This window comes from Uloborus diversus, chromosome 1 (genome assembly GCF_026930045.1).
Source record: "Uloborus diversus isolate 005 chromosome 1, Udiv.v.3.1, whole genome shotgun sequence".
Classification (NCBI taxonomy): domain Eukaryota; kingdom Metazoa; phylum Arthropoda; class Arachnida; order Araneae; family Uloboridae; genus Uloborus; species Uloborus diversus.
Genome location: NC_072731.1, coordinates 214,408,789 through 214,435,664, shown reverse-complemented (window position 1 = coordinate 214,435,664; position 26,876 = coordinate 214,408,789). Strand labels below are relative to the sequence as shown.

At 32.8% G+C, this 26,876-nt stretch overlaps 1 protein-coding gene across 1 annotated transcript in view; it reads right to left on the bottom strand.

The window, feature by feature from the left end:
• Nucleotides 1–15,878: 15,878 nt before the first annotated feature.
• The window catches only part of LOC129218598 (fibulin-1-like), a 77,084-nt gene continuing 66,086 nt past the window's right edge, over nt 15,879–26,876 (bottom strand). The window contains 3 exon segments of the mRNA XM_054852919.1: nt 15,879–16,218; nt 17,789–17,840; nt 17,842–18,055. Coding sequence (XP_054708894.1) covers nt 16,061–16,218; nt 17,789–17,840; nt 17,842–18,055 — 424 coding nt within the window. The 3' untranslated portion in view covers nt 15,879–16,060.

Here is a 26,876-nt window from a genome sequence, read left to right as displayed (position 1 = left end):
AATATTTTGCAAGTTTATAAGAAGCCATACCAATATTGGAAACAATCGGCCTGAAAGGAATGCCAGCTTTATGTACCTTAGGTAAAGCATAAAACCTAGCGCAATTAGCAATAGAAGAAATAACAGAGCGTTTAACATTTAATGGAATAGACTGAACAGACTTGACAGCAGAAGAAATGAGCCGCTCAGAAGCCAATGCGGTTAAGTCCATTTTTGGATATTTTCTGATTTTTGGAAATTTTGATAAAATAAATGTTAATCTTCTTAGTTGTTAAAGGATTTACTCGTTGGTTATTTTTTTCTAGGTTAGACAGCCCTTTTTTTAATAGCTTCTGAACATGTTGTATAATAATTTCAGAAGCCATTGTGAATAAGTCCACCTTTTATTAATATTTTTTTACATCAACTTTGAAATAAAAATTAAATTATTATTCTTCTTTCGATATTTGTTGGCAACACTGAAAAACAAGAAATTCATTATACAAGAAGTCATAATCCCAGTGGCAGATACTTGAATTCAGATTTTTCTATTGCAAAAATGTATAACCTGTATATCGAACAATGTAATGAAAAGCAAATTGTACCAGTAAAGGAAAAGTTTTATTACCATATATTTTCGACAAAATTTAACTTACATTTTAAACAAACTTCGAAAGATACTTGTGCAACATCCGATTATTTGGTAATAAAAAAACAATCTACAATAGATGAAGAAAAAAATGCAGCTGAAGTTGAACATGACGAACACTTGCGAGGTGCAGAAATTGCCCGTAATAGTATGGCTAATGATCGACTAAGAGCTTCAGACGAAATATGCATGTTCAGTTTTGATTTCGAAAAAGCATTACCATTTCCGAAACTAGCCACATCAGTGGCTTATTAAAAGAGAAACTTATTTGTATACAATCTTGGTTGCCATGATTTAAAGACTAACGAGGGCTACATGTATGTTTGGCCTATAACCCAAGCATCGCGGGGTTTATAAGAAATGTCATCGTGTTTATCTAAACACATTAAATTGTACGCAAAGGATTTTCAAAAAATTATAATGTATTCAGATTCATGTTCAGGACAGAATCGAAATATAAAAACTGCGTTCAGTTTAATGAAATTGGTTCAGAGTGAAGACATCAAGGCTGAATCAATTGAGCTTAAATTTTTATTAAGTGGGCACAGTTATTTGCCCAATGATGCTGTTTTTGCAGTTATAGAAGCTTATGCAAAAAAATTCTGTATATTTATAACCTAGTGGCTGGTATCATATAATACAAAATAGTAAAAGGAAGAACCCTTTCAGAGTTGTCGAAAAGAATCCATGAGAATTTCTTTTCACAAGACCATTGGAAGAAGCTGTTACCAGCAGAAAAAAATCAACAAGTGGATTAACAGTCAATTGGCTTAATTTGAGATGCATAAAATTGGAACCCAAGCAGCATTAAGTTCAAACATAATTTTGACGAGGATGATACCTTTCATGTAATTGATTTTAAATAAATATATAAAAAAAAGGTAAGCCAGTAAATTTAAAAAATATAACTCAACCTATATTCAGAACAATTTCAAGAGAAACAAAAAAAGACATCATATGTTCAGTAAAGTATATACCTCCAATTAAACACTACTTTTACAGGACATTAAGGACAACACAGGGAGATCAAGATTTACATTTAAATAACTTGTAAGAAGATGGTTTTTGTTATGATGAATAAACATAAAACTTATGACAATAAATGTTATTTTATTATTTTTACATAAATTTCTTATATTTTTCATCTGCCAAAAGGTATAAGTCCTAAAATTTTTAAGATGCTGTCATTATTTTAATAAATACTTTCGTTTTTATTTACACATCCTGTACATATCTTGTTTTTTTGCAGAGTTTACATTTCGAAAAAAGATTTTATACACTTTTCTAATTAAATTAATAAACCAAGAATTTTAAAAACTAATGTATCAAAAAACGTTAATTTTCTCAATTTTTGTGTTTTGGACTTAACCGCATTGGCTTCTGAGCGGCTCAAATAGCCTTTAACTCATTTTCACTTGGATCTTTAGAAATCTCTAAGTATGGACCAGAAGAAATCAAATCATTAGTTTTGTCAACATAAGATGATTTGTCAAGAACAACAATTTGACCACCCTTGTCAACTTTGGTAACAACAATATCTGAATTAGAAGTTAAATTCTTTACAGTACGACTAACAGTATTACTAAAGACGGGATTGGAAATTCTAGAATTAAAGTCCACATTAGAAGCAATAAGATGCCTAACGCAATCTTTTTGATTGGATGATAAGGCACTAAATTTAAAAGCTTTCTCAATAGGAGCAATAAGCTTAGAAAAAGAAGGTTTGCTGGCCAGAGCAAAGTTATCATTGCATTTTAGAGCATTAATTTGAGAACTGTTTAAAGGAACACTTGAAATATTAACGACAACATTTTTATTTACCATTGGTAAATTTTCCGAAGGAACAACTTTCGAATTTCTACAAAGTTTAGCTAATTTCTTTTTCAAAACAACGTGATGATTCTCCGAAGAACGAAGGGTTCTAGACCAAGAAGTTCTATTAAAATAATCAAAATCAGAAATAGAATTTGATATAGAGAGATGCAAATCATAGAGTTCACGTTCAATAAACGAGAGGCGTTTCCTAGTTTCTTGGATCGAAGCTCTAAGTAGAGCCAATTTCGACCGAAAAATAACTTTATCAATTTTTAGAGAACGTGGTAAGTTCCATTTCAAAGAATTCCTGCGTCTACATTCTTGAAGAAATTTTAAGTGGTTCAAAAAGCGAAACTTCTTAATACGAAGATTGCAAAACCTATTAATTTGAGACATTCCAAAAACAAAATATCAAAGCACATATGAACAAATTATTACGTAATTCATGAAAAAAGTCACATTTCTCTTTACTTGGCCCCGTTATAGATCAACACCACACTAGAAACAGAGTAATCTACTGTGATGTTGTATATACTTAAGTCTATTAGGGACTATTAGGAAGGATTACTTTAGAAAATTTTGATTTTTGATCTTGTAGCAATTAATGCAACAAACTAAGTGTACCATTATTATGGTATTGCGTACGCCACGGAAAGGGTTTTAAGGTTAAAACCCCTCCCAGAACTTGAACACATTCATCTCCATCGAACAATTTGGGGGGAAAACACTATTTAAACTTTTCTAAGCGGGATAGGTTTTCACAAAATATCTTACTGTTTTTGTTGATCGAGATTCAGTCACAAATTATTTTCCAGTTCTTAAATAAACCAGTAATATTTCATGACGAGCACCTCTATAGACATAAAAGAGTTAAAATGATCTCAATAAAGCGTAACAGGTTATCATGGTCGTGGTCGCTCAGCACTTTCAGCACTGAGCAAAACCTTTTTAGGGAATCCTAGTGAGAGGAAGCCGATCACGCAACACAGAACTTTCTATTTCTTATCGAAAGATAGAAACTGTTGTTAGTTAGAATTTGACATTCATAAAGACATTGATGTATTTGAAGTAAGTTTTAAATGATCTCGAGAAAAAAATCCCACGTAAAACGGCATGTATTATTATTTTTTCAAATGTACACTCATTTTCTGATCACCCGAACACTGACGCGCAACACTGACGAAAGTTGGAGATTGATGGATTGATTAAATCGCAATAAAAGAATGAGAGACGATTTCTTTCGGATTGAAATGATTATTGAGACGAAGTAAATTTTCCCTTCTATTCTTAATTTTGATATTATTGAGTGTTTTTTTTTCTTTGTTTGGCCACTTTTAAGAATGAGATTTCTTTTTATTCGACTAAAAAAAGTGCTTGCTTTATGTATATGGAAGTGAAGAAACTAAATGAAATTGAGATGAAATCATTAATTCACAATCTTGTAAATGCTTTGTTCTAAAGCGGTGGTTCTCGACCTTTCCCCTGCTGTGGACCACTTGGTATGCCTCCGAATCTTAAGCGGACCTCGTAAGATATTTTCTTTGGCTGTTCGCGACCCCATGAAAGTTGCTAGAGGACCACATGTTGAGAATCATTGTTCTAAAGCATGGAAAAAAAAAAAAAAAAAAAAGGCGACGCAAATATAGCACAAATTATCAGGAAAATACTCATTTTTTTTTTTTTTTTTTTTGCGCAAATGTATTCTTGATGATTTGTTCTTTATTTACGTTGTTTTTTCATATTATTTATTTACGCATTTTATTTAAAATTAAAAACTTTTCAAAAATATAGCATAAAAAGTATCTCTACACATTATTTATTGATTTATTTTGCCATTAAATTTTGAAGTTAGGTCATTTATGTTGTGATTCTGTTCTGTTTGATCCTGCATGTTGATAAACGGTCCTTGATAAATTTCTTTTAAATACATTGATAGTTAGAAATTACTGAGAAACATTCCAAGCAGTTAGACTAAATTATGTACGGCCACAAAAAAGTTTAAAGTGGAGAGAGAGAGAGAGAGCTATAGTTTTTTATGAGCTTGGTGTTGGTACACGGCAAAGTAGGCTCATTAGTTCTGCATGAACTTGTTCATTATAAATATGATGTAATTTCTTTCTGTACTTTAACTCTGAAAATTTCTTTCTGAAGAATGCAAACATTTAATTTTTATTATTACTTTTTCCGATACTATGAGCAGATATATATATACAGGGTGTTCCGTTTTAACCTGCAAGACTTTTATTTTCGCAACCGTTAGTCCTAAATGTACACTTCCAATTGCAAAAATGTTCAAAATCAGATGCGGAGTTAAGATATTGAAAGTTTGAAGTAAAAATAAAAATAAGTCAAAAAATACAAAATTTAACTTTTTATATGGGCCCCAGGTCCCCTAACTTGAGTTCAGGGAAATAATCTTCATTGAAAAACAATTCTAACACAAAAAATTTGAAATTAGTACTACCAATATTCACCGAGATATGAAACGCAGCGTTTTGTGACTTACACCGTTTTTCACTCGCCGTCAATATCAACTTTTGGTGGAAAATATAGCGGTTAACAAGTGTTTAAAATTACATGTGTGCATAGAGAGTGATTTTCAAATTGTTCGAGGTTTTGTTGTATGTTTATGCGTATCACGGCATAATATTTGCATTTATTTTAAAATTGCAATGAAAAATATAAATGCATTGTTTTTCGTACTTTGATGCCCTGTCATTCTTTTGTGAGGGTGATAAGTTCCAATCTCATCTTCTGTATGGTCCCTTAAAACTTCAAACAGGAATATCTTCTCGAGTTTTGGTCGTACAAATGTCAAGTTTTTTTGTGTCAGGAACACAGTGAAGCACCGTTTATACGTTTCTCTTTTACACGTTTTTATCAATTATACGTTTTTAAAATTGGTCCCTGCAAAGTCTAATACACATTAACCTATATCTATTATACCTTTTTTTCGTTTGTACGCTTTTTTCGTATAGTCCCTCCAAAAACGTATAAACGGTGCTTCACTGTAGGTTTCAATGGAGATTACTTCTGTAAATATTAGTTAAAGGGCCTAGGGCCCGTATAAAAGTAAAATTTTGTTTTTTTTTTGACTCATTTTTATTTTTGCTTCAAACTTTCAATATCTTAACTCTGCATCTGATTTTGAACATTTTTGCAATTGGAAGTATACACCTAGGACTAACTCACTCATAGTCTCACTCATAGATGGCAAGTGTACTAAACAACAACAACAACAAGAAACAAAAAAGAATATTAGCAATGTAAATTGAAAACCATGTAAATATGAGAAGTTGAACAATATGAACAATAGAATTGCCATTGCTACCTATGAGCAATGGCAATAACCTATGAGTAATTGCAAAACTTGCCATTGTGCTACCTATGAGTGAGACTTTAAATAATATATATATATATATATATATATATATATATATATATATATATATATATATATATAAAATTAAGCAACCAGAATTTCAAATATTAAACAAATTATATAAAATTAATGATGATAAAAATTATACTATTTTTCACTTTTATTATAATATATATATATATATATATACATATATATATATATATACATATATATATATATATATATAATTAAAGTTACGTGTTCAGACTCCTCTAGGGACTGTTCCACACATTGGATTTCGATGAAACTAAGAATATAGATTATACAGGCCATGGGGAGCAGAGTTATGCAATAATAATAAAAACTAGTTAAAAAATCGGAGATATAGGGGGTGGGGGGGGAGCGCTCTACACACCGGTAAGGACATTATCAGGGGTAATTGTGTTTCGGATTTTTTACGTTTTTAAAACTAAGTTCGCACCACAATAATGTTGCAGTAAAAATTTTATTTTTGAATCACAGTATTTTTCCCATTAAAATAACAGTAGAATTTTAGTGGTGATAATCGTATTCTACACTATTTTTTTTTACTACATAATCCTGCTCCCCATGGTCTATATCATCTATGTTCCTAGTTTCATAGAAATCCGATGTGTAGAGCGGTCACCAGAGGAGTCTGAACAGGGTAACTTTAACTAGAACCATGTTTAACGACGTTTCTATGTTTAACGACGCTCTATTTACCGACTTTTTCTATTTAAACACGACATTTCACGGTCCCGGATGTTACACCGTAGTTTAAGCAGCATTCTATTTAAGGACGCATTCTACTTAAGAACGATTTTTTGAAGTCCTTGATAGTCGTTAAGTAGAGAATCAACTATACATATAAACATATATGTTATATAGTACAGTCGAGTCCCGACTTACGCGAGGGATGCGTTCCAAGACACTTCGCGTAAGTCGGAATTTCGCGTTGTGGCACAAGGTATGTTTAGTAATTTTTTTTATAAGCGTACTCAATTGTTTCAGACGTTTGTAAACGCCCCTCATATTGTTTCAAACTATTTATTAACTATATTGCAGTATCTTTTACAAAGAACCGACTTTTTCTGTATTTTAGAAAAAGCGTTATTATTTGACATAAAATTCTGTAATTTAGCACAAAATCAATGATTAATGGGGGAGAGAAACTTAAAATAAAGCAGTACGGTACTTACAGTATGTACACTACAGCATTATTATAGCACTTAACAGTATAGATATAGTAAATATATTTATAATTTAAAAAATGAAGAAGGTTTATGCAGCGCGATCAGAATGCTATCAGAAAGTATTTTATCAACGTTCATATGTAAAATGAAAAAAAAAGAAAAAGTCAAGAATCGGAGCGGTTATTTGTATAAACTAAAGCAAAGCGTTGTTTTGACTAATACAGTTGGGTGAACTTCCGCTTTCAGTGATGCTAAAGGGATGAAAGTCCATTCACAAAACCAATATTTAGTGTCAACAAAGCCCATTCTAACTCTCCGCAGCTCTTTTCCAAAAGATTTCATGTTGCAGGCGAGTAATTTGTGTCCGCACTAAAAAATTCATTACTCATGAAAAACTCGCGTTATAACCATTTCGCGTAAGTCGGATCGCGTTGTAGTGGGATCCGACTGTATTAGAAACAGTGTTTTCAAGATTTGTTCGACTGCACAGATATGCTTCAAAAGTTTTAATGTTAGAAGAGGCTCCATAAAAAATGATGATTAAGATAAGCACTTTCTAGGTCAAGTACAAAAAAAAAAAAAAAAAAAAAAAAAGCCGTCTCTATGCTCGAAATAATGATGCTAAAAACTGCTTGCCTGATAAAAATGAATCGATAATTTAATAGATTTATCTTCATCTTTTATCTACTCCTTTGATCATGATGGATGTTTTCAACATTTAAAATATGTTATCGTTCAAAACGTTGCAAGGAGTTCTTTTAAAATAGCAATTTGTTTGAAAATGTATCTACCTTGCAGTATGGTCAGGTATAGGTAATAAATTCTTTACTTAGTTTTCACGATACGAGAGACTGAGTTTAGTTGTTTCACGTATTTTACATTTTGATTTTTCTAATTTTTGTTACTAATGTTACAAAACAAAACAAAATGTAAGGAATTGCTTTTACTATTTTCCTATCAAATAACGGTTTTGACACCTTTGTTTGGCATACATTTTTTCACATACATAAAAAAAAACTACTCAAAAAAATACTTTTTTTCTGAAATCAACTATATTTAATGTGGGTCAAGTTGATACAAGAATAACCAAACTTTTCTGCTAACATAATACGCAACGAAATGAAGGTTTTGAGAGTTGTATTTAAGGAAGACTCTCCCAAAATGTTCGAATTTTCAATCCGAGTTACCTGATAAACATAAATTTGATTTGCAGTTAATACAAACGTGGGTATGACTATTTTCTTCGAAACACGCTCTTTCAAATACTTCAAGAGGTATTTCTTTACTTTGAGATTTTAAGTCATTTCTAAGTATTTCTGGAAAAAAAAAAAAAACACACACACACACATAAATATTAGTGCGTTTGATGATTACACGGTGTCCACTTGAAACAAGCAACGCCACTTCGTATTCTCAAAAACGGGAACAAACAGCTACGAAGAATAAGCATGACTCATGGTAAGAAGGGAAAATTTGACAGCTTCTGTTGATCAGAAAACCTGGAGCACCTTGGCTAGAGGTTAGGACCTAAGGTGATTAGGGGTTAGTGATTAGAGGTTAGGACCAGGCTTGGAGTTGATTACGAGAAAATGTAATCGATTACGATTATGATTACCAGCTTGAAAAATAGGATAGTACAATTATGATTACGATTATAATACTCTGCCAAAACGTAATTACGATTACAGCAACGATTAGATTACGTCAAAAATGTAGCCGATTACAATAACAATGTGCCGATTACGATTTTGATTACGATTACAGACTCGTGAGAAGAAATGACATGCACACATATACTATATTATTCTCATTATTATTTTGCGGCAACAATGTCATAGTTAAAAAATTATCATTTTTGATTGTGCTTTTAAATGCTACATAACTATTTTGACCATATATCCTGCACAGGTAATTAGGTGTCCTATATCCAAATGACTTGCCACATTATAATGCATTTTGTACATGATTTAAATTTTCATTATTATTTTTCATGCAACCAATACAGTTTCTAAAATTTATGTACTATATTTCTACATTCTATTCTCTACAATTTGCTATAATATTATTTAATTCAACCTATTTTTTGAAAAAAAAAAAAAAACCCTTTGTATTTAATTTTGCAAAACATGCATAGTATTAAAATATATTCAAATAGTATAAATAAATGATAGGAAAATAAATGTTCAAAATAAATACTGCAATCAAGACAATTTTTTATTGCATTTTATTAATACCAATGCTTTAAATGTATCATGTTTCATCCTCATTCTCTGTGAGGCATAAAACTTTCAGGCAATACTGAATAACCGCTCAACAGGTGCAGATGATGCACAAATTGACAAGTACTTGGGAGCAATTTTGCTCAGTAATGGGTATACATGAATATTGGATCCCCAGTATTCTAGGGGATCAATATTATGCTCATTTGGTGCGCTAGTTTCATACGCATTTATTTCGCTTTCGATTTTCTCCTGTATTAAGGAATTATTATTTTTGTAAGTGCTGGCTGGATTTCTAAAAATGCGAACAATTTCCCTTTTTTTGCAGGCTGTTTTGGTGACACATCTTTTGTGTCCTTATCTTCTAATTCAGTGCAAATGTTATGACAGTCTTTGTTGACATTATTTCTTCCTTGATAATTTCTTTTATTTTATTTTTTGTGCTTGAATCGTACCAGTTGCATTTGAGCCTTGGGTCTAAAAATGAAGCCACTTGAAATGCTTCCATTTCTTCATAGTGACTCATTCTAGAAGTTAGTGCTGACAACAGCTTTTTAATGTCGTATTAAAGTATTGCAAATTTTTGGTCAGGAGGTCCTCAAGATGGTGCTTGAACACTCTTAAAGCAATATAATTGGAAAGCACTTTAAAAAGTAAAAATGAGTATAATAAATTTTGCTATGATTTCCAGGCATTATTTTTTCACCCACATGCATAAGCATTTTATAATGATATTTTTATATCTCCGTTTCAAAAACAAGTGTTTTTACAAAGGTTAAAACTAATGTTTTTAAAATCTTTAAATGCAAACTTTTTTTCTCTTATATATCTATTAAAAAGTATCAGCATTGAAATATAAAGCATAAATTTAAGATTAAATTAGATGTGAAAATATTTTGAAAAATCCCTTACCAGAGTGATGTCATCACAAAAATCAAAGAACCGCTAAGATAGTGCGTGTGAATGAGCACTGAAGTGCAAATCGAAATTCGCTCTTCTTTTGACAAAATTACTCCTCTTCCGCCAATGAAAGTAAAAAAAAAAAAACACCAAAGGCATAAAATTGTTTTTTCAGAACTTTGTCGAAACGAAAACATGTGTTCGTACAGCACTGTTGATATTGTTCTCTTTCCGAGGCGGTAGCTCCGCTTGTTTGTCTATCATTCACAGATGAAAAGGAAAATTGATGATCAATCCAACTTAGGGACGCGTTTTGGACCATCTCCCGAAACAGGTTGTGGGGGAATGAAATTGGTGACGTAGCTCTGGAAGCACTCGCGGAGCACTTTAAGACGGTTTCAATAGGAAATGGCATTGCTTCGCTCCTATTTTTGGACATAAAAGCATAATTTGGAAAAAAATAAAAAAAATAAGTCTTCGTGTCTTAATTTACCTTTTTTGATACTAGTGTCTCACCCATATTTTACGAGAATTATTTTGAATTCGAATAAAATGGAAAAACAAAACTTGATCATGAGTGATTTCAAACGATAATTATTATGAAACTAAACCAAGTTTGACTACAACTTAAAATAATTTTATTAGAAGAAAATGGTAATCTATTTGAGTCATTAAATTCGTAAACTACTACAAAAAATCTTTTCCTGATTTGAAAGAGAAATTACTGTTATTCATTTACTTTAAAGTTTATCTTCGAAAACTTGTAGAAGAGAGAAAGAATCATGATTAATATTAATAATATAATTTATTAATATTAATTCTAAGAAGTAAAAAACGAATTTTTCAATGAATAATGATTGAATTTAATAATATATAGCAACTATATTAGTTCAAAATAGTTATATATTTACATTTATAAAATATATACAACAACATAGAGGGAAAAATACAAATACTCAGAAACTGATTACCACATGGTAATACTTCATTTATACGTCTTTTATGAAAAAAATTAAATATCTCATGAAGCATTTTTAAAGCAATTACTGTTATTACAAGCAGATATTTCCCAAGTACTGTTACTCGTGTATAATGGAAAGATTTTGTAACTACTATGTTGATTCAAAATGCAAATAGCTGTGTACATAAATGACTACAATAAATACATATATTAAAATATTATTTTTGCAGAATATTAAAATAACTATAGAGGAATAAGTACGGAATATCAGAAGCTGGTTGATACATAACGTTTCTTTAATACCCCCCCCCCAAAAAAAAAAAAAAATTATCCGATGAAATATTTTTAAGACCAAACCTTTACTTTAAACTGATATTTCCAAGAACTATTGGCTGTGACTTTTCAAATGGATACCACTGATGAACATTCAAAGTATGATCAACTATGTAATTACTGATGTTTATGATTCAAATAAATGAAATAAGCTGCAATAAATACATATACTGAAATAATTGCATTTGTAGAATATATGCGCAACTCTAGATGGAAAAATATGCGTTATACGAAACTGAACATCAAAGATATGCACCGCCAACCCTTTCATGTTTTCGACTTGATGCTCAATTGAAGAAATTTCGAACTTATGTTAAGCAATTTTTGTTAAATATTTTGCTTCTTGTGTACAGGTAAGTATGTTTCATAAGAAGATTTTAAACTCGAAAAAAAAAAAAAAAAAAAAAAAAAAATAAAGAATAACCACTCAGGTACGCAACTATAAAACGGAAATAATTATGAAGCGATACGAATTAATACGAATTGAAATTAAAAGATGCACAAGTCATCAAATATATGCATATCTTTTATTAATCTCCAATTAATTTACATTCTTAAATAATTTCATTCAATAAACATCACTGATTATGAAATAAGAAAAAAATGCATAACATTTTGAATTCATAGGTAATTTTTAAAAAACCACTCTGAAATCCATAACTATTCATGGGCGAACAGGATTCCCCAAGATAGAACCAACCTTGACTCCCAAAGGTTTCAAAAAAAAAAAAAAAAAAAACCTCGAAAGCCCACAGGTTTAAGGGGGGGGGACACCCCTAAAGCGCACAGGTTTTAGTCCGTAAAAAATTAAGTAAAATAAAATAAATAAACCGAAGGTACACAGGTTCAAGGGATGAAAAAAAAACTGAGCTTAGGTTTGAGGAAGCAAGGAAAAAAAAGAAGAAGAAGAGGCTCAGGATTGAAGGGGTGCAAAAAAAAAAAAAAAAAAAAAAAAAAAAAAAAAAAAAAAAAAAGAATGAATGAATGAATGAAAAAAAACGAAGTCACACACAAATTTGAGGGTGCAAAAAAGAAAATAATAATAACGAAGGTGCATTGAGGGCGCATCGGCCGGCGGGCCCGTCCACCCCTATCACTGTCTGACCCCTTTTTTTCCAATTATACCAAAACCTATGTTGCAGCTGCTCTTAATTTTAGTCATTAGTTATTTTATTTTTGCTTCTGTGTTTTAAATTCATTATAAACTACACCCCCCCCCTCACCAAACGAAAAAGGGAAAACAATATAGAAAGGAATAAAAGGAATACTAAGAATTAAAGAATTTATTTCAAAGCACTGGGATAGTTTTTGAAAAATAATTTAAATGAAGTATGAAAAATTGCCCTCCCACCTTCTAATGTTGGATTCTTGAGGAAAAGGTTGCTAAACCCAATCAGCGAGAGCCGACAGATGAAGTAAACAAAGGGGGCCTGTTTCTTGGAAATGTCATGCCCAGGGCACGGGCAAAGGGACCCCGTGCGATAAACAGTGCGAGCAGAAAAATTAAAATTGAAGATGCAAACCAGTATTGAGCTATGGAAATACGCAAGTCAGTGCTTCCACGATGACGTCAGAGACGGCCGTTTCACCCCTCCTTTAGCCACGAAGCGGGGAAACTGAAAGATCAAAGATACGGTCCCACCCTCCTTTTCCTTCACCCTGCGCGTTCCTGTCAATGACACCTACAGGGTACAAAACCCACTAAGATGCAGCATGTTTATGACCCTTCGCCAACGAACCCTTTTAACAGCAGGGCCTAAAGGCTCTGCTGTCTAGTCCTTTGTACGTTTCTATTGAAGTCTTATCTTTTCCTCAGTCCAGATCCCATCGTCTGCATAGCATTGTAGAAACGCAACTAGAAAGTTTTCACTTTCAGCAAGTCGGGATTACACGATTACGGAACAAAATTACGATTATCTAAACTTAGATTACAATTACGATTATGCAAGAAACACTTGATTAAAATTACGATTACAAGATTACGAGTGTCCCATTGACAGATTATGATTATGATTACAATTACACAAAAATGTAATCGATTACGCAGATTACGATTACGTAATCGGCGATTACTCCAAGCCTGGTTAGGACCTAAGGACCTAAGCTGACTGACTTTGCTTCTTCACCTGCAAACCTTAGCTGAGCATAATGGAACGGCCTTCACGTCTTGGGAGACCCAGCCAGGAGTATACACTCCCGACGTATACCCCTTCTTACCCATGGTACTTACAGAGACACGTAGGAGAAGCATTAACATTTAAGGGATCCAGAGTGTATCAGACGACTTTCTCGAGATTTTCTACGGGCCACCTTAGATGCTTGGTTTTTGAGGATGGCGTAAAGAATTACCCTACTTGCCCCCAAATGCAACGACGCCCCCCTTTTCTCCCCATCACATCCTTCAGTGCCTGAGTTTTTCCAGAGAAGAGGCTGGGGCCCACTGCTTTTCTTGGATTTCTTGCACATCTTTGGACTCATGGATCTGGTCTAGTTTCACGAGACCACCTGAGACCTTGGTCTAGGGATAGGATCTGGTCTAGTTTCACTAAACCAGATCCTATCCCTAGATGGGGATTAGCTCCACCATCACCAGAATAAGCAACTTCTATTAGGTACAAACATCAGGCCCGTTTTGAAGAATTAATGTTTTAACATGTAAGTGGGAGTGGTTTTTGCTGTTTTCCGATAAAATTTGTATTGCTTGCAAAAGACTCGAAATAATGGGCCTGACGAAAATGCCTCTTATTCAAAGAATACAGCAGTATCTAGACTTAAGCACCCTATACGGGGCTGTTGAAAGAGAACCATAAAAATTTACATTAGTGCACAAAAAACGATTTGTTTCGAATAACTCTCAAACTGTACTCTATTTCGCCTCCATTTTCATTTTCTGAAAAAGTTCGTCATTCGCTTTAATTTAATTTTTTACAAAGTGCGATGGTAAAATATTTGGTTCAAGTAACGAATGCAATGATTTTTCTTTTTATTATCAAGTTATCATATTGTTATTTTCCTATTTTTTATCTTTTGAAATACAGTGGAACTTGCTTATAAGGAGTTTGATAGGGAGGATCGTAAAATTTGCTAGTTTCTACAGTGTTTGCGAGTGCTCGTACTCGTATCAAGCGGGTTTATGAAACAAATCATGAAAACTCATACACAAATGCTTTTTCTTTCTATACGATGCGAAAGAAGTTGATTAATTTGCTTTAAGCTGTCTCATTGTCTCTTTCTTGTCTTATTGTGCTTCAAGGAATGCTCATGGCCCAAGAAACATCGTGATTTGTACCCATGGTTCCGAAAAATGTTAGAACTTTCTCTGCACATCAAAAGCCACCTAGTTTGTAGAGGGTAGTTCAGCTTCAAATTCTTCAGATTCATCTTTATCATCATCACTTTCTTTCTTCTTTTTTCCATCTGCATTAGCTTGAATTTTATTTACACTATCCTCGGAAGAGATAACATTGGCATCACTAAATATGTATAATTTTCAACTCTTTCTCTACAATAAATTTTGAAAAATCAGCCGTCATCACTCGTTTTCAGTATTGATGATTCATCTATAAAGCGTTAGGTTGACTTCGGAATCCAAAGGGAATTTTTTAAAGAAAGTATTAGCTGAGCAGGAAGCCTATAGAAATTTTACGAATCACAAAAATATTACGCGCTTTAAGCGGGGTCTGCTCGTTAAAGCGAGTTATTCTTCTGTAGATTAAACACGGTACCAATCAAAGGCTCCCATATGGGGGGGGGGGGCAAGTGGAGGCTTAACTCCCCTCCCCCTTAGATATTAGAACTTCCTTGCTTTTAGTACTTTTTTCTTTGCAAAAATGTAAAAACATTTGTTGTAATAAGTTATTAAAAACGCCAAATTTTAATGACTCTAATCTGCACTAAAATCAGTCTCCATGGGTAAAACATCCTGATAAACCATGGGGAGAATATATGAGCCCCCCCCCCCCTTAAAATTTTGCATATGGGCGCCCTTAGTACCAATCAAATATTTCTGAGTTTCATGCCATACCTGGGTTCTCCTTAAATCAGGGATCGTTTTAGCGAGTTTGACTGTACACGATTTTATTTTAAATCACAATTATTTTGACAATCAAATATTAGTAACCTGAAATAAAAAATTCTCACTCATGCAGCAAAGTTGCGAAAACAAATTTTTGTGATTTTAGTGGCGACATCTATCTGTGATGGAATGTAAAAATTAGAAAACTGAAATTGATTAATTCTGATGAAATCAAAATTTGTATTAAAAGAAGCCTTTTAAAGAACATTATCCTAAAATATATTTAGCTTTTAAAATTTCAAATTATTTGTTTACATTTTAGCAAATGTTCGTTCAATATCGTATTTTGTCTACATGTTTGCTGTGGCAGCATTTTCTTTTCTAAATAAAATGCAAATAAACCCACAAACAGTAAGGAAAAAGATTTTATTGTTATTTACAAAATGACACCGGGAATACCGTTACGTTCGCAATGCTTGCAGCTATTTTGTATTGTTGAATCATGGTATAGATACTAGTTTAATAACACGAATAATAAAAGTCAAGAAGTTTAGTTGTTTTACAGTCTGAGGCTCTCGTTTTTAGAAAAAGAAAAAGAAAAAGAAAAAAAATTAGAAATCGAACTGAGAAACGATGACTTGAATCATAGCTAAATGACGGGAGAGCATATTGACAGGTGAACGAAAATTTCCGTTCAAGCTAACAGTCATGCGAATTTTGAGATTCAGCTCCTGGGGTCCAAATATGGGTTCGACTAGCCTTAAAGAACCTGAAAAGAAATGAACATTGTATACTATTACAACGACAGAAAATTATACATAATTAAGTTAGTAGTGGCCTGGGGAGATGATAGTTTCGCATTTTATACTGAGCGTACTCTGGGTATGCGGAAGTTTTATTTGAGAGTGGGAGAACACAGGGTGTGTGCCTCTTGGTGTAGATAAATGTATATACATTCATCCATGTTTGTGCACGCGTTTTGTTTTATTTTCTGTATTTGTGAGAAAAAATAACGAAAAAGACCGTGTTTTAGTTATTGAGTAAACTCTATTCTAGAGCAAGAGCCCATGAGTGCCAGACCTACGTCATAGTATAAAAGACCAAAATATTTCTGCGAAAGCACATCATAGTAGGTAAGAATGGTTCGCTATTATTTAAGCTGAGTCGTGCTAGCTTTGGCGGGAAACAGGTAGCAAAGGTGCGTCAAAAACTGAGTCATTCCAAATCAAGTGACCTCGTCGTCTCCACCCGGCCATCTCCGATTTGAATGAAATTTTATTTAAAAAATTAATTCTGAAAAAAAAAAAAAAAAAAAAAAATGATGGTCCAAAAAAAAAAAAAAATTGTTTCGTTTTTTAATTTGCAAAACAATAGTACATATGACAGAACAAAAATTTCCACATTTTTAGCCCCAGTTTCAATGAAGACTTTTTTTTACTAGAACAACACTTGTAGTTATGGTCGTAACAGCTGTTTTTGCTGTTGTCGAGTTCATGGTTAATAATAACTATGGGGGTACGGGGTGCCAATATCTCGAGGGTTGGACTTCTTTATTTACATATAAGACAGCACAAGGCGACACAGAAATAATTACAGCAGAATGAGAGGAAATAACTCTCCGGGATTTGGTGGGAATCAAATCCATGATCTCTGGCATTCAAATCGAAGCAGAGCCACTAAGGCCTCGATGATCGTAATTAATTCTCTGTTACTCAACGTTAAATGTTAATTTTTCCAGAGTAATGATTAAATGTGGTTCTTAAACATTGAAGTTATTTTTTCGTATTTTATTCATTAGTACTCCGGGATTGTGATACTTCTTATAAAAACGATCAAATGTTTTGATGTTACGACTAGGAATTTTGAATAACAATGAGTAATAATTCAAATTTTTAACCTTAAAACTGTTTAAAAACCAAATTCTGTTTCATATTTTTCTTTCCATGCATTTTTTTTTTTTCATAAATTAAAAAAAAAAAAAATCTACTTGGTATCTTAATCAATCAGTTTTTTACTCACTCTGTCCCGGTAACATTCGTAATTTTGTATTGAAATGATTAAATCGCTTGGAACGCAATAGTTATGAACCGTTTACGTGTATTAGTGATTTATATCGTTCCATGTGCAACAATAATTATCCTCCTTACGCTTACTGTAGCTTTGCTACTACTCTTCTAAGTAAATAAGATATAATGCGAAATTCAGAAGGTATATTTCGTATATTTTTTCAGTGAGTATTTTTTGGCAAGTAATTTAAACCGGGAGATAAAGTTTAGTGAAGAATTTCAAGACTGTACAACATTCTCTTGATGTAACATTGTTGTATGACTGCAACTTACCTACTCCTTGACCTTTCAGAATGTCGAATAATCTTCCATCGTTGCCATCCAAAAATTTCGTAATCTGTTTGGAATGTGATTCTTGCACTCTTGGAAGCAACTGCCCTCATTGTGGTCAAAATCACGGGTCTTGGCAAGTATGGAATAGATGGCAACACCAAGGCCTGAAAAGTGATCGTTTGCGTGTCATTGAGAACGCAATCAATGTCATTTTGAGGACATCTTTTTCGGCACACCACAGTATCGTCTTTGTTGACATTTGCTTGACTGAAACAAAGAATAAAAATATCTCTTTTTGTGTGGCTCTGGTTTGTTGGGCCATGATCTTGACAATGTTTTCTTCTTTTGGGGGGCAATGTGTAGGGGTGCTTACCAAGGAGGGGGGGGGGGCAATGTGTAGGGGTGCTTACCAAGGGGGGGGGGGAATGTGTAGGGGTGCTTACCAAGGGGGGGGGGAGGTCATGGTGTAGACTGTGTCATTGAAGTTTTCAGAGTTTTTTTCTGTAGTACTTTGGAGGTGGGGTGTGCCATCACTTTTGGGAGAAGGAAGGGCACCCCTGTTGCACGGATGAGTATTTGGTAGTGAGTAGATTTTGGTTTCATTAATAGTACTTTTATTGAAATATTACAATTGAAATCTGAAACAATAACCTGTCCCTTTTTCACTGAACTCCAGATAAAGAATAAAACATTGTCAAGACCATGGCTCAACTTATTAGACCCACACTATAAGTATAGTCCGTCTCAGCATTGTTGGCAGTCTTCGGAAGAGGTGAAAACATAGAATTTGTAAGAAATAGGGAGGGTAGTAAACGTGGCCAGCAGATCAAGACTTCCACAACGTGTGTATTTTGGGGGAGTTTGGCGGGAGTTTTCAGAAAAAAAAGGTATTTCTAATTGAAGCAAACAACATTTCGAAAAAAAAAAAAAAAAAACTGTTTCTTTGATTATATATAGCAACCCTCCCTTCTCCTGTTTTCAACCAGTTTTAAAATGGACTCCTCCGAGGACGATGTCAACAATCGAGATGAGTCAAGCTTTTGCCGAGTGTTTTCTTCTGCTATTACTTCTTATGGAATAGGCAACAGGATGTAACAAAAGTTGAGAGGGGTAAGCATCGTTGTATAATTGGAATCCAAAGTTGTGTTGCAACTTTGTATTTCTTTAGTTTATTATATCAGTTTTCTTTAATCGTGTAAGTTCGTGCAAAAAGGATTAATTTAAGAAGTATTTATCATGTTTTGACGCTCTCAAATGCTTACATATTCTTCCTGTTGAAGATGCTAAAGATTTTTCATAAAGGGCATCTGTGAAATGCAGTGCTTGTAGATTTTATTTATTTTTGGTCTGTACAGGTAAAATCTTGTAACTTCTGGCTAAGACAAGAAATAACTTGGACATAGATGATAAATTATAATTTCAATGCTAATGCTGCATATATTGCAACCAAACTTCAAAATAAATATGAATACATTATTTCGTATATTATACATGTATTTACAAAGTTTCCAAGTGACTACCTTTAGCCTTAATACAGAGATTTAAACGTGTCAAAAAATTTTTGGCTACGGGTAGCAACTCACTTACTGATATTTTATTCCATTCCTTGCGTAAGGATTTCTTTAGGGATGACAAAGTTTTTTGTGGTTGAGCACACATCCCTTGCTTCTAAGACTTTCTTGCACTGTTAAACGGCGGTCAACGACCACAACCTAATGATTTGTGGTGAGAAATATGCTAGTGGAAAAACATCACTTGTTTTTGATGATCAAAGGATTAAGATTAATCCAGAAACATATCGCAAACTCAATTCGGAAGATTTTCTCTTACCTTGGTCGCAAAAAGTTCTTCGGGAACAAAAGATGGACCTTCTAACAGGATGCTGCACCTGAATACAGAGTTAAAGGCACTCAAGATTGGTGCTAGACACATTTTTCGACCTCCATTGGAGCTCAAGTATGGCCACCGTATCCTCCAGGTTTGAATCCAATGGATTATTCCGTTTGGTCCAACGTGGAGACAAGGGTGTGTACTTACTAAACCTCATAAAGCTTTGGCATCCTTAAAGAAATCCTTAAGCAAGGCATGAGATAAAATATCAGTAAGTAAGTTGTGACCCATAGCCGAAAATTGTGGGACACATTTAAAGCTCTGTATTAAGGCTAAAGGAAGCCACTTTTAAAATTTGTAAATATATTAAACGAAATAATGTACTTATATTTATTTTAAAGTTGGGTCACAATATTTTCATTAACATTAAAATTAAAATATGTCATGTGTGTCCAAGTCATTTCCTGTCACCCTGTATTTCTCTGTCTATAGGGGAAAGCATTTACATAATATCTAAAAATATGCAACACAAATTACCGGTTATTAATTCTACAATGAGTCGAGTCTGTTTCTGGAAATCTCTATTTATATGTGTGCTTTGAACTATTTTTTGTTTATTTTTTTTTTAAATTTACTGTCGGTGAAAAGTCATTTTTTGACTGTATAATCATTACATCTCTGTTTTAGGTTTTAAACCATCGTACATGGAGTTCTCCCGATCAATGCACATTTTTTTTTTCTTTTGAAAAAGTAGAACATCTTTTTCCGACTTAACACATTCGAGTCGTATATTTGTAAATAAGGTAGAAATACACTATGCTTGTGAAGGGTCATTATAGGATTATGCCAATGCTTGTGAAGCACTATAAAAGAAAGCTGAAACGTCACTGAATATTTCCGTGTAACGTTTCGGGATTTCACGGGTTTTCATTTATTTCCCCGTAAAATCAAGTATCGTTGCAAAAAAGTTTCCAGAATTGCTACAAGTTCCCCGAATGCAGACTTTTTACTGTTGTAACACATATTTTTAGCTACCGGTTTAAAGATTAACTGAGCGTGTTTAATAAGATATCGGCTTTAATTCGATTACTGCCCGCCCAAGGGAGATGCAAGGCAAGAGAGATGCTCCGTTTTTACTTGCAATTTTGCCTTAGCTTTGGTCATGGTTTCATTGATGCTTCTGGAGTTTTCTTAGTAAATCAAGAAGGTTCTAATCAATTGCGTTAAACCTACTTAATTTTTCTCTGATTTAAACCGGGATATTTTCAAGCTTTTCTGAAAGACTGAAGGAAGGGTCATTCCATACAGATCCAACGGATGAGCTCGCTCGACCATTTTTAACTTTTTTGAAACTCATATCCCAAAAAGATGCATATGAATGATTTTTAAAACCACTTTTATTTTTTCTCTAACCTTAACCCTTGATTTTTTAGAGGTCGTCGAAAGTGATTTTCGCAGTCAAAAATGGGACTTTTAGACCTTTGCATTTTGGCCAAAATCTATTTGAATTACATTTATGGCAGTTAATTTTACGCTTTGATGTTAAAGTGCATAAGATGATAGTCTCACATGCTGAGTTACGTGGCTGTAGCTTAATAATTGAAATAATGGCAGCAGGCCAAATTTCAAGGTCAAATGTAAAATTTTTACTCATTTCAAAGGGTCATAACTCGCTTAGGGGATAAAAACACAAAGTGAAATATGGCAAAAACTAATCACTGGAGTCACAATAATGAGAAAATATAGCTGTAATTGTGTGTTTGTTTACCCTTTATAAATTACAGCCCCTCAAAGATCAGAAAATTGAGAAAAATAACATTTTTAGACCCCTGTAAACCAAAAGGGGATGGAATTAAAAATAAAATTTCTTGGCCAATTGAATATTCCATTCAAGTACTATACATGTTATATATATTGTTTTGTGTATTTGGTTTTTAAAAAAGATACAGGTCCTTGAAATTGAGCAATTTTGCTAGTTAATTCACTCTAAAACAGAAATAAAAAGTGTGAAAACTTCATTGCACTTTCTTAAATGGCCTATATAATATATTATACCAAAAAACATATTTCAAGTATACAAAAAACTATTTTAATTTGATAACTTAAAAATATTTAGGTATGAATTAGTAGTTCATACTTGATTGACAGCTTAAGTAGTTAATTTATAGACTATCTACACGCACAAATTTTCAATACACACTAACATATGCTCTGTACATTAACATATCTAAATTGCCTTAAATATATGCAAAAACATTATATATACAAAATTTAAATTTTAAAAAGTGCGTTTTTTTATTTCTTGTTTGAGTGTAGTATTGAAAAAATGAACTCACCTACTAGTCACCTAGTAAGTTGTAATGGTGACTCAAGTATATGGCGTTTTGGAATGCTTTACCAAGGCACATTCATAATTTGATACTTTGAAAATGTACTATGAGCAAGACAGTGACAGGGGTTCTAAATTTAGTGATCAACACAAGCTATGTAATAACTTTTCTGACAATAATGGGCATTTTCTTTTGATAGTCTTTTTAGTCACACACCATTCTTCATACCTATTGCTAGGAGACAATAATTTTACAGTGATAATATTTAAATACGGTGGCATAAAGCAGTGATTAAATGTTGTATTGGGAATTTTATTTGCAGATTTAAGCATTTCTCGCAGCATTTTTTCAGCTAGTTTAATATACTGAATGCTCACAAGGATACATGCAATGTTTAGTAGCAAAAATGCAGAAGATATACATTTCTGTAGGAATTAAAATGTGACTTCTAGTAGTTCTTTGCAAGATAGTCTTAGTAGTATCAATTCTTTTTACGATTCTTATGATTCTGCTACAATGTCCATTACCGTGTGATATTGCATAGAAATGCCATTCAGCTCTCAAGTTGACATCCGTTTCGTGATTACATAAATTAAGAAAGTTCTCTCTATTTTTGTTATGTATTTGAGTAAAGTATTTCAGTACGCCACATGCTGTGTCACCACCATAACTATAGTACGACTGTGTGAGTACATTTTCTTAAAACTATACACTGAAGCAAGAAATGAAAAACGCACCTTTTTTTCCTTTCAACTATGTAGATAATGCTTTTGCACGTGTTTAGGCAAGTTACATAAGTTAATGTACAGAGCAAATGTTTGTATGTATTGAAAACTTGTGTGTGTAGATAGTCCATAAATTAACTACTTAAGCTTTAAATCATGTATGAACTACTCATTTATGTCCAAATATTTCTAAGTTATCAAAATAAAATAATTATTTTTATACTTAAAATATCTTTTTCCAGTGTAATATATTACATAGAGCACACCATACGTAATTTAAGAAAGTGCAATGAAGTTTTTACACCTTTTATTTCTGTTTTAGAGTGTGAATTAATTGGCAAAATTGCTCAATTTCAAGGACCTGTATCTTTTTTAAAAACCAAATACACAAAACAATATATATAACATGTATAGTACTTGAATGGAATATTCAATTGGCCAAGAAATTTTATTTTTAATTCCATCCCCTTTTGGTTTACAGGGGTCTAAAAATGTTATTTTTCTCAATTTTCTGATCTTTGAGGGGCTGTAATTTATAAAGGGTAAACAAACACACAATTACAGCTATATTTTCTCATTAGTGTGACTCCAGTGATTAGTTTTTGTCATATTTCACTTTGTGTTTTTATCCCCTAAGCGAGTTATGACCCTTTGAAATGAGTAAAAATTTTACATTTGACCTTGAACTTTGGCCTGCTGCCATTATTTTAATTATTAAGCTACAGCCACGTAACTCAACATGTGAGACTATCATCTTATGCACTTTAACATCAAAGCGTAAAATTAACTGCCATAAATGTAATTCAAATAGATTTTGGCCAAAATGCAAATGTCTAAAAGTCCCATATTTGACTGCGAAAATCACTTTCGACGACCTCTAAAAAATCAAGGGTTAAGGTTAGAGAAAAAATAAAAGTGGTTTTAAACATTATTCATATACATCTTTTTGGGATATGAGTTTCAAAAAAATTAAAAATGGTCGAGGGAACTCATCCGTTGGATCTGTATGGAATGACCCGGAAGGTTACAGTCTTTTAGGGAAAACGTTCCTGGTTTTTGCAAGATATGTTACTGGCAGAAATTGGGCACATCAGCTGTCCATTATTTTCCAAGAACAACAGTTAAAAATTGTTTTTATAGTGACAGTTGAGTGTCTTGAACGAAGTCTCTTTAAGTAAATTTCGTGTACTTCAACTTATGTGTGTCAAAACGGACTCAAAACCTAATACAGAAACTCGTCTTTTCTCCTCCAGTTATATTATGCAAACCCTTAATTTTTTCCGAGTTTCAAAACATGATTAAAAAATATATATATATATAAATACATTCAGAATTAAGAACCCAATTTCTTGCTTAAGATTTATGAAGTCACAATCCTTTGGTATTAGTTATTTCTTAAACTCTTTTCGTTTATGAAATTTTTAATTCAGAATATGTTATTCAAAGTTTGCAGGAAAAAATGCCGTAGTTTCATAAAATAAATCTTAGACTGAACCATAGTTAATTTTTTAGAAAACTAAAAGCAATTGCAGTGTTAGAAAATCTATTAATAATTATATTTCATGAAGTCCTTAATTAATGCAAATGCAAGTTTTATGATTTTTAGTAAAATTTCATTCTTTGCACTGCTTTTTTAGGTTTTGAATAATGATTCATGAAGAGTTATGCATGCAATTAAACATGTCACCAATAAAATTCATTGAACTAAATAATTGAAACAGAATAATGTAAATATATTTTTTAATTTGGCATTAAAGACATTAAAACATTTATCCAAACGTTATCACAATCGAATATTTATTTCCTGAATATTTCCATGAACAAAATAATCATCTTAGAGATGACGAATAAGACATGAAATGCATAATCTGAAATGCAATTAAAAAATACTACATTGAATTTTCAAACGTAGTAAAAAAACATTCAAACAATTTAATGTGCTGGTAAATGAAAATAAACTAGATGTATTTTTTGGTGCTACAATAGCAGATACGTGTTAATTCTGTTCAATTATTGTTAAAAATTATAGTGTAGAAGATGATACCTAAAGTTCTCTCCGGTATATACATAATTATTTTTTCCTACAACTCATTACAATAGCAGCATTCAAAAGTTCTCCACCTTCAAGAAGTTCAGATATGTGTTTTTCTTATTGTATTCTGAAATTGTTTTTTGAATATTAAAATATGAAGATATCTTATGCTAGATACCTTCATATTTCAGTATTCAGCAATATTTCCATTTTTAAAGGAAAGTTTGCATGGAAATTTTTCACTGTAAAACATTTCGGCACTATTTTGAACCACGTTATGGTTTATTTGTTCAACTTTTCCCCAAAAGAGGTTCAACCAAAATTTTTTGCCAAAACCAAAAAAAACATCTTTGATCGTAATTATGGTTCAACCTTCTATTTTCACTACATGTAAGTTCAACTTCAAAACGAACAGAAGTGAATTAACTTACGGGCAGCCATATTGAACTGCGGTTTATTAAGCTTAATACCCCCCCCCCCCCCCCCGTTGATTTTCTAATTCAATCTATATTTCTCAAAAATACTTAAAAAACGAAATAATAGTACAGGTAACCATGCACCAATCGTAATATTAAAATTGGGCCAAAGTACAGTTCGATCACGCTATAGACCTTCGCAGCGTTAAACATTGCCATTTTATTGTTTTACCATACACTATCCATTTGGACTAAAAAATCCATATTTTGGTTAATCTCTCACTAATCTTTTGCGCAAGTGAGACTCATTTTAGGTTCACATTTCACCATTTGTTCCTCTAATAGAGAAGTCAGCGAATTTTCTCAAATTATGGTTCGACGTTTCACGGATATTTTTTAATGTACGAGATCATAACTATTACAAATGAGAAAACAAACGTTCAAATGTATTCTTTGTTTTTATTTTTGTTTAAAAAAGAGGACTCCTATTTACACCATATTAAAATATCAATTCGTTTTCACTTATAGGCTTTTTTCCCCAAAAAAAATCCTGCCCAGTTTCATCATGGTGCTGTTTATGAGAAGTAAATCGATTTTTGTAAAACTAGTAAATCAGTGTTTGCTGAATTTCTAATAATTTCCCTTAATCGTTATCTAAACTGTATTTCAGTTTGCTAAAACTCATGTGGGGTGACAAATATAAAAAGTTTCGCAATCGCCATGCCGCCGAACAATCCATTGTGGTACATCTTCATAACAAGATCGAGTTCAATGTCTTGTGGTCCTTGGATCGATTTGATCAGGGACACCATAGCCTCGTTGTGGGACGTCCTACGCAAGTAGAAGTACTCCCTGGTGGCTGGGGCAATGGGCCCGCTGGCCCGGGCCTCCTTGAGCTCCAGAGTGAACTGAACAGTGGTGCTCTGGAACCTGGGTCCTCTCATGGTGAACAAATCCAGTTGCCCCGATTGCGGAATCTTCATGTTGGAGACGAAGGTGATGTAGTTGTAAGAGAAGGACAGAGGCTCTTTGAAACACTGTTGGTCGTCCCGACGACAGTCCCTCGTTACCCTCTTGCACCGGCTGAAAGAGAAAAAGCATGAAATGAGAGAAATCTGCTCAAGATAGGCATTGCATTTTGCAACCGGCTTGTTAAACAAATGAAACCTTATAACGGAATACGCATTTTGTTGTGAGTTTCATATTGGGGGCCCCAATCCTATCAGAATTGTGCAGTGAAATCATGTGCAGGTTTTCAGAAGGGAAAAATACGTGCATGAGAAACTTGATCTTTAACTGTGTGAATGTCAATTAATAGCAGATTGATGTGTGTTTGACGATATCTCTTTTCATAATGGCTAATATTTCTTGCTAGAGACTTTGTAGATACCCATAAGAACATGCCAGTTGTCACTTACAAGATTTATCAACAGAAACCGTCTATGTCAATTCGAGCAAAAACTTTCTCAATAGAATTTGCGAATTTGCAATTTTGAGAAAGATGTACTGTGTCGTTTCTTACAAACGTTTCAATTTGTTGGAGAATGATTTCTCAGCAAAGTTGATTCTTGCATTTACAAATTATGTTTTATATAAGGATATTCTTTTTAAGCAGTTTAAAATACAGTAAAATTAATATGCCAAAAAGAGGAATTTCTAGTGATTTAAAACTCAATGAAAATTTTGAGGAATTATTTTCCCTAGCAGTTGCTTGCAATGAAGATAAGATATTTGAATATGTACGCAATTTGTACT